Below are 9,785 nucleotides of genomic sequence, written 5' to 3' on the forward strand. Positions count from 1 at the left end.
GTGGCTGTCCTAGCTAACAGCCACGGCAATATTATGAGCAACGCTCCGAGTTCAGTATGGCGTAGGCAACCACAGAATACGCCAACGCACTCAACGCTTTATGGGCGGCTACACTGCGATACCCGTATGTATGCTTGCGGTCTTTATCGTCGAGCGGCTTCATGAGATAACAGTGTTACCATTTGCACAACAATGACATCGTGAAATTTGCGCGTGCATCCCAACAGCAAACTCGATAGTTCTCAAACAGTCGACAAAAGAGAAGACTGCGTCTAGTAACTAGGCGAGCACCTAGTGAAACTGGCAGACAGACAAGCAGAGAAGAAATAATTTTTGCATATTTACACGCTCATATGCTAACTTGTGAACATGAATACTTACTATTACAAACACAGATTTGACAAAGCCTGGCTCGGCAAGCGCGACTTTCAGGTTGCATACACAGTGGCTGCTATTACATTCACATCTCTTATAAGTAAGTGAAGCGCACCTCAGGAAAGGAAATAAGAAGACACACTATGAAGTTGCAATCAGTTGGCACCCCTGAAACATGTAAATGCCACATGAATATAATCGCCTCTTTGAGCGTGCGCGTTCTGACCTAGAGAGGGTCCCCTCGTTTTGATCTCGGAAGAGCTGCCAGTGAAGGCATGCCGCAGATGACATTGTGTTTTGAGTTCCTGACATCGCAGAAATGGCCCGCCATCAGTCGACCACATCGTGCAGAATAAATTCTGCTTATATAAAAGAAGGTGCTATGTTGAAGAATCTATATCCTCTCCATGCCCACGGACATTGTCTTTTGTTCTTTTTCACGCGCGCCAAACGAGAAGCGCTTACAAGGACACGCAGTTAGTCTGGTCAATATTGCGTCTGTGGCCGCCTCTTGGAAGCCTAAAATTTTGTAGCAGGTGAATACTGACGCTCAAAAATCACACCGACTTTTCCCAACACAATATCAATTCGTGCCACAGTTTGATACTCGGCTATTTTTCGATCAGAACTACCTTTTTTTTTTCAATCTCTTTTGTCATTGCTGTTCTTGAGGTTTTCTCCTGCGAAAGGTTAGATCATTAGACAGTTTGTTGCAACATCTAAGCGTCAACGATGATAAAGAGAGGGTGCGTTGAAGGGGTTACGAAACCAAGTTCGATTTCAAAGGAATACAAACTGACAACGATCAGGACTACATAACGGCTTGAAGCGATGAGGATAGTTGACCAAGGAATGTCGCTGGAGTAAACGTTTTCACGAGGGGACGCTGGGTATGTTTTCGTCAGGGCGTCGGGGAGCTTCGACAACTTCCTCGTTCCACCGTTCTGATGACGTCAAGCAAGGGGATTCTCGACAGGATAATCCCGCATTACTCATCGGGAAAGATAACAGCAGCCCCATAAGCTACGTGCAATTCAACGCCAACGGAGAGCACCGCGTAAGCGCTATCGAGTCCACCTGCGCCCCTAGAGCGAAAGGCGTTGCGAAAGAAAGTGACTCCCAAGCTGAGTGGTGCCCCAGACGTACCCTGCCTGAATCACTTGCACAACGGCGTCCCAAATACACGGGCGGCCCGGCCTGACCGCGCGCAGGGAGCGAGCTGCTGGGCGAAAACCGGGTCACCGCCACACCGAGACCTGGCAATGAAATCGCGCATTCACGTGCCTTGCCTTGTCGGGCGATCTATGCATCGGACCTATGCGGCAATGGCACTGACAGAATGCGGTATCGGAGTCGTGCTTTACGCCTCCTTGTATGCGATAGCGACAGAGAACACATATGCGTCTTCAGGGTACGCGGCTTCGCTCGAGGGTGGAAATCAGGATGGTATGACCTCAGCTGGTGTGACTTTTAAACGTCTCCGTCTAGTGGCACTAAGAACGCTGTTTCCAGATGATATACCTCCACAACAAGTGGTCCTTCACATTCAACATATTACAAGCGTCGAAATGTTATTTAGAAAAAGGGAATGCCCTGAATTTAAATGTATTTTCGCTATCTTTCTACGACGCATCGCAATTACGCCCATTTGTAATTACGTGCTAATTGAGTCAAACGTGGAGATTTAGAAAATGGAGGGAATTATCGTTACTCTTACATACGGAAGTTAAAAAAGCTTCTTCGTTGTTTTTGTCATTTGTATTCCTGTATTTATGCTCTTAAAGGCAAAATTTTGAAATGCCGTAGCGTTGCACGTGATGAAAAATACGCGGACTAAGACTGACCACAAATACTGGGCCGCCAATTGAGTTTAACACACTGTGAGATTAGAAATGTATGCGTATAGTTTGAAGCTGGCATGTTATTAGGAACTACACATTGTGAGACTACAGATGCATGCGTATAGTTTGAAGCTAGCATGTTATTAGGAACTAGTACAGGAGTAATAGGGAGATAATGGGAGTATGAAAAAGTTATACATGAGAAGTTTTATTATTTGTGGCGCTGAAATGATCGTGTTACATGCTTTGATACTCATGTGACATAAGTTAAATACGATATTCATCTATTAATAAGGCTGCTGCTTGTGGTGTAGAGACAGGGCTCTGGATAGTACCTGGGCGAATGCCCAGTGGGAATACGACTTTCACACTATGATAAATCAGAGTTGCATAAGCTATTGTACCCTTACAGAATTAACGTTCTTCATTGTTCTAGCGCCCCATATACACAATCGATAACTTGAAGTTAGCCGTGCTGTTGTGAAGCATACTGGTGCCCAAGCTTACGACGTCGCTCTCTCGTCGATAATTAGTAAAACTCTGCACATGATCCCAGCAAAACTAACTGTGGGCTAAACATGCCGGTGGCTGCCTGCACAGAGCGAAACTGCGTACCAAAAACGGTACATTCGATTATATGAGGTTGTCCAGTCCAGCGAAAATACAATACAAATACAACGTTCATGTATTTTACTTTTCGCTTCTTCATTGTTCTTGTGTTTTCTGAAAAAGTGCTCATTGTTGAACCCTGCTTTGCTGTTTCAGATCCACACTGCTGAGAGAGTTTGCGTGGTTAGCTTACTCTGGTTAGATACACATTTGATAGCGAAAGCCATGCTTTACCACTCATACTGTGTAGTTTCCACTTCATTTACTTAAAACGGTAATATGTGACCCGTAACTTGGCCTCTGTGCTAGGTGCTTACGTAAAAAAAATGTATTTATTCGCGTAACCGAGGTGTGAAACATGCTAGTCTTTTTTCCTGCACTTATGATGAAACACACTCAAATTGAGCAAATTATTTCAGTTCACCTAGCTGCCTGCAAAAAATAAAGATCCCTCCATGTCGTCTCTCATTTTAGAGAGAGGTACTGAGAGCACCGGAAATGATTACGTTTAAAGTCAACTTCTGTTTTGTAGTTGGTACCATTGCAAACTACGAACTACAGTGCCCGCCGACTGTATTGACAAACTACCGCATTACCGTAGCATACGAGTATAGACTGCATAATCAGCAAGGCATACATCACTCTGGTGATCTCTTAACTGCACCTTATTTATCATTGAACAACAAGAACCCGCGTATATATTGCAAAAATCTATGATGTTATCAATCACAGCTGTTTAAACTGTTGAAAAAAACCTTTAGCCGACATCAAGAGCGTTGTAGGTATTGCCGTAATAGAAATCTGTTTGTATCTAAGTATGAAGCCCCCATTTAGATGACAGAGGACTTTAGTTCACTAAGCGCATTTTCTTTAAAAAAACATGCCGATATAATTTGATCACATGAATTTTCTATGAACTAAAGACATGGACACTATTATCATCACAATATGGAATGACTTGCCCTGAGTTTGTGAACAATATATGTGCATAACGCTTAATCCCCTGTTCACTCTGAAAATTTTAAACCACGCAGACATTTTAGGCTGTGCCATAACCCTTCACAAAGACAATTAATAAGCAGCTTGCATGAACAGAGCTCGCTTACAGGACGTTGGTGTCTTTTGTGCGTCACGTGGAACCGGAATAATTCTTTAGCACAATATGGTTGCAGGCTTCCTCAGCCTGCATGGAAGATGAGGTTGCTTCTCCGTGTTTCGTAACATTGGTTCACTTGGTTCACGGAAAGGCTGTTGTGGCGCTTTGATGACATGGATGAAAGAACAGGCTCGGTAGTAGCAGAAAGGAAAATGCATACTGATAGGCTGCGCGTAGTGTTGAGGAGCAGAAAATGACTAAAGAAGTGCTGTATTCGCGCCGCCTCTAGGTGCCCGTAGTCCTTTCTCGTTTCATGGCCAAGAACTGCCACAGACGAAGTCAGGCTAGTCCCTCTTGAGCATGCACACGCCGTCAGTAAGTGCCTCCGAGAACGTCTTGCGCTTGTACTCGAAGAAGTAGAAGTTGATGAAGAGGGCCAGTCCCAGCATTCCCTGGGGCATCGCCACCAACAGCAAGTACCGGGGATAGCCACAGTCGTAGAAGATAGTGATGAAGCCGTGAGCGATAATGAGCACATGCTGCACAATTTGCGCCGTGGTGAGGTGCTTCTTCCACCACACGTAGCGCTTGTACTGGGGCCCACAGGCGGCAAGGAAGTAGTAGCTGTACATCACCACATGGATGGCGCAGTTCATGATGAGGCCGAAGAGCGTCTGTCCATCGCCGCCCAACGTGAGGAAGAGCCAGCCATTGACCACCACTAGGGAATGATGCATCACATGCTGGCGTGTAATGTGGTCGTACTTCTTCCGCAACACAAAAAACACCGTGTCCAGGAAGTCGGCGATGCGTACGAACAAGTAGAAGTAGCCGTAGTACATGATGTTCAGCGAGTGCTCGTCCGTCGAGTAGGTCATTCCCTGGCAGAAGAGGTTGTAACCACCGTACAGGTAAGAGTTGGCGAGAAACTTCCAGCAGAAGAACATGTTGGACACCACCATGAACACGTTGTAGACGTTGATGAGTCCCTTGATGGGAAGCGGCTTCCGCGACGCCATCAGCTGCGGTCCAATGACGTATATGAAGAGCAGGTAGCTCGACACTGTGACCGTGATGAACACGGGGTCTCCCACGGTGTACCAGTCGCGGGTCCTCGGGTCAGCCTTGGTGTACAACCACTGGCGCAGCTGGTCCACGTAGTCGATCCTGAGTGAGGTCATGGCTGCGTGCGCTGCTGCTTCGCTTTGCCGCCACACAAGCTGTCAATGACGGCTGCGTCCTCGCTGGGCCCCGCGACCGATTCACGTGGAAGAAAGTGTGACGACGGACCGACTTTCGCTCTTAAAGGAGCCGAGGGCGAGGGCTGGCCGAGGCTTGGTGCCATGTGGGTCAGGATTACGTAAGTGGGACAGCGCGGTGGCGTTGGCCCCACCGGATGTGGGGCACTGCCGGTGAGAGACCCGTCGCCCGCAACGCATGCTTTCACTGCTATGCGCGCTCCTGTCTATTGTAACGGGTTTATTGATTTCCTTTCTAATTTTTCAGTTTTATACGCAGTACGTGTCTGTTGTATTCATTGATTCGATTTAAGTTCAGCGCTCAGCTCGAAGCCTTCGCACACAGGTTGTTGCTGAAGTGAGACAAAGCCTCCAATACTCGCATCCATGCGCTACTAAGCAACGTTTTCTTTTTATTATACCTTATAGTGTCGCTCAGTAGCTGTCAACATTTTTATAATAGGGGCTTTTTCTTGCGTTTGATTAGAAATTTAAGAGCAGAATATTATTTTGGCGACGGCTTTTAAGAGCAACGTTGTCGCACCTCATAAGTGTATGTGAATGTGTATGTATCTGTTACGTAAATATACAATTAAATAATTATTAATTACTTAAATGATTTATTATTTATTTCATTACCCACAGTGCAAACAGGTATTGCAGTGGAGGAAAGTATAGAAAAAACATGGTTGACCCCTTCGTCATGTGAATCGGTGTAACAGGAAAGTAAAACGTGCCTTTACATCAGTAGTAGTATGTTTACTGCACATTGATATAAGGGAACTTGCACAATGTCTATTGGTGTTTGGCAGCTATAGCACCGTTTAACGTGAATGCTTCCACGTTGACGCTTGATGGCAGATCTCCATCCTGACGAGTAACGTCCGTGATCAACGAATAAACATATCTTAGTGGCAGTTGAAGTAGTTAACGGTAAGAGCGTAATCACAGAAAGCGGTGTGACAGCCAGAAGAGCGTCGCAGATTGGACGCAGAACTTCGTCTAAGGTGCCCATCCCGCGTCAACCTAAAGAGTTATTGAACACCACGGCCAGACTAGAGGGAAACGCAACACATGTCCTGTCTACCCTCTAGCCCGGCGGCAATTTTTGTCGGTGCGAGCGTAAGCGGGGGACGCGGTGTTACAGCCAGGCAAGGCAAGCGTGCGTCGCAGAGATATTTTAGATGCGAAACATCTTATAGCAGAGTTCAATCCGGTGGTGGTGTGCGGCGTGACCACCCCTACTGCCCTTGCGCGAACCCTCTCCACACACCTCCTCTCCCACATTCCCCCTCTCCCACTTTACCCCTCTCCACTTCCCCTCCCCATCTCCCCTTCCCTCTCGTCTCCCCCTCTGAAACGCGGGCTCGACATGCCAAAACGCTGCTTCGCATCGCCTCATGGTCCCCTTTATTTAATGTGGATGGATGCTATGAGCGAGGTCGAGGCCTTGGCTAAAGGTCGCCACCTAGCGGTGTGTCAAGGCGTTGACAAAATTGCACTTCTCCTATTGGAAACGTGCGGAATGGGACGGACGCGAAGCAACGACGCGTTGCAGGAGATAATCGCGGAGGCCACGGTCTTGATGCATTACTTCACTTTGCCGCACCCAGACGGCGACACTACCCCGCCGAACAAGCGCACTGCAAGAGGAAAGCGCGAGGTATCAAAGGCACGTTTGTAATGTCTCCAGAGTGTGTGACTTGAAAGTGCTCAAGGAATTTTAAAAGTGATGTCCGTCCAGTAGGACTGACACTATTTGTTATTACCGCTGTGCGCTTGATCATGTACTTCATGCTTGGAAATAGGCAATAAAGCAAAAGACCGTGGTGCAGTGGATAGCGTGCCCTGCATGTGTTGTCGCGGACCGAGATGTCGTGGGTTCGACGCCCACAGACGGAACTTTTTTCTTTTTCATCTGATCTTGCGCAATTTGACGTCATTTCTGTAACGGAAATACGACACTGAAGTCTTGGAGGAACCCGGCATAAAACACTTTCGTGTTAAAAATACAAGATTACACTGTGCCAGTCGTACAACTAATCACTCACACTCACTAATTATTCAATCGCTGTCACACAAGACACATATCTGTGTAAAAAATTTGCAGTGGCTTAGCTCGGCTATGCCAGGATACACGTAGCGTTAGCAAAGGTTCAGCTGATTATTCTTAGCTTTCCAGATTGTCTAAGATTATTAGCCTTCTTATGTTCATCCTTTGTACGCTAAACCGCTAATTGCCAGGCAACTACTTCGGGATCCGATGAGATTAGCTTCCCGGCTCTTCCGCGCCGCTGAGCAGCATTTGCGCTCTCCTTCGCCATGGCGTTACCCACCTGCAAACGCCAGTCAGAGGTGCTATCAAGCGGCTCTAGCGCAGTGTCAGACGGCGACTGCAGACCGAAGGCGAATAGCTGCGCGCGCGCAAGCGCCAGTGTGTCTGCCATGGCTACGATATCACTCCTCTCGAATGCGCAGACCATCAGCGGCGAGTCGCGCGCGGCGGTGGCAGCGTCTGCGCGGGCGCCAGTGTGTCTGCCGCGGCTACGACGCCACTCCTCCCGAACACGCAGACCAGCAGCGGCGAGCCGCGCGCGGCGGTGGCGGAGACCGCGTGAGATGCCGGCTCCGGTGAGCCAGCTGTGTGACATCACTGATCCTCGCGCATGCGCAGCACAGCTCATGAGGATCCACGCGAAATCGGCTGCGGCTAGGCAAGTGTAGCTAACGCTACAAAACTCAGACGCGGCCACTCAAACATGAAAGAGAAAAACATAATTGGACATAACAGACGCAATGTTTGATGGGAGTAGGGAATAGAATATTTATTTGTAAGTTGGACAATCGTGGGGCTTAATCCTTAAAACACTGTTCGTTCCCTCCCTCAGATAGCATTACACCACTTACGCAGCAGTGTGGTCACCGCTGTTACATACAATAAAGGGTCATTGATTGTTTGCTTTTATGCACTGTTTGTGCTGCTAGCCTTCGTTACAGAGATACGTCTGTTTTCGCGGCCTCACGTTCCCTGCAGCACTGCACTGTTATCTTTTGACATCGCTGCAGGAGCAGCATCGCGGGATCAGATAAGGTTCGTTAATTGAAGCACGCGTCTCCAGGTTAGTCCGTGCAGCCGTCGTTGGTTTTGTGCATCGGAAACTACAGTTGTAAATAGATCGGCTTTAATATTTAGACGTGCTACTGCTGTGTACCAAAAACATGGTTCATCCCTCCGTCATACGAATTCGTATAACACGAAAGTAAAACGCGTCTTTACAGAAGTTGTTAAATGTTTACTGCACATTAATATATGAGAGCTTGCCCAGATAATCTTGGTGTTTCGCAGCTATAGCAGCGTTTAAAGTGGATGCACCAAGTTGACGCTTGGCGGCACATCTCCATCACGACGACTAACGTCCATGATCAATGATTAAAGAAACCTTCGTGGTAGCTGTAGTAGTTAACCGTGAGAGTGTAATAAACGAAAACGGTGTGACAGCCAGAAGAGCGTCGCTGACTGGACGCAGAAATTAGGCATGCGGCATACCGCCACATGTTAAACAGTCATTGAACACCACGGCGGGACTAGAGGTATCCGCTGGCGGCAGCGGATACCTCTCGGCTGGACGACACAACTTCAAAAAAAAAAAAAAAACATGCCTGATTCCTCTGTCATAGGAATCGGTATAACACGAAAGTAAAACGTGTCTTCACAGACGTAGTTTAGCGTTTGTTGTGCATTGTTTAACCCCGAGGGTGAAGGAATGGATGCTATAGCAACAAGCATAACGTCACGCAAATAATGACAAGCGGCTCGAAACTTGCAACGCGCTGCTCAAGAAGAAAGGACGCACGAACGAACATACACAGGATGAGCGCGAATTAACAACTGCCACAGCTTGACAGTTAAAGCGCGCTGGTGAAATACAAAGGAGGACGCATGAAACGAACGCGCAAGCAGGGCTGGGCACTATCGAAGATGCATGTATTTTAGATACTATATTAGATACTCTTTGGGTATCTTGTATCTGTATCGCGATACGCCTCGAAAGACGAGCATCTGTATCTGCATTTCCGATACATTCGATAATGTATCGTGGTTGGCCGAGATTGACCACCGTCGATAGTATGTTGCCAAAAAAGAGACAGAAGATGACAGAACAAGCGAGGGAACCAAGAAAACAAGAAGCAAAAGGTTTATTCGTGTGATCACTAATATGGCCCATTGCTATTAAATTGCTAAGTACATATTCTTCTGGAAAAATTATGAAATAAACTTGCTTTTTGTCTTTAAGTCTCTATATCTCAAGAATCAATTGTGTGCCTCATTATCAGAACAACTTTAAAGGACAGAAGGCTGATTTTTTAACAGAATAAAGTGAACACCAGTACAAAGCTGCTGAGCTAGAATGTTGTACATATGCAAATAGCTTTCATTTTTTGGCAGCTTTATTAAAAAATAACAAAAAAATATTGCCTTGCTTAAAAATTTGCAAAAATGTCAACACTTGAAATGCAATTGTAATTCTAGCTTCATTACAAGAGATGCGCTCATAAATAAAATTAATCAAATGAATGCTTTACATATACTGTAAAATTCTGAGCAAGCACGGTGAAAGATAATTG

The 9,785-nt window shown here is 46.6% G+C and overlaps 1 protein-coding gene across 1 annotated transcript; it reads right to left on the reverse strand.

The window, feature by feature from the left end:
* Positions 1 to 4,245: 4,245 nt before the first annotated feature.
* Positions 4,246 to 5,155, reverse strand: LOC119381464 (elongation of very long chain fatty acids protein 7). The gene has a single exon (XM_037649269.2). It carries the CDS (start codon positions 5,100 to 5,102, stop codon positions 4,266 to 4,268), a length of 837 nt encoding a protein of 278 aa, XP_037505197.1. The 5' UTR covers positions 5,103 to 5,155; the 3' UTR covers positions 4,246 to 4,265.
* Positions 5,156 to 9,785: the final 4,630 nt, after the last annotated feature.

This window comes from Rhipicephalus sanguineus, chromosome 2, assembly GCF_013339695.2.
Source record: "Rhipicephalus sanguineus isolate Rsan-2018 chromosome 2, BIME_Rsan_1.4, whole genome shotgun sequence".
In the NCBI taxonomy this organism is placed as follows: Eukaryota; Metazoa; Arthropoda; class Arachnida; order Ixodida; family Ixodidae; genus Rhipicephalus; species Rhipicephalus sanguineus.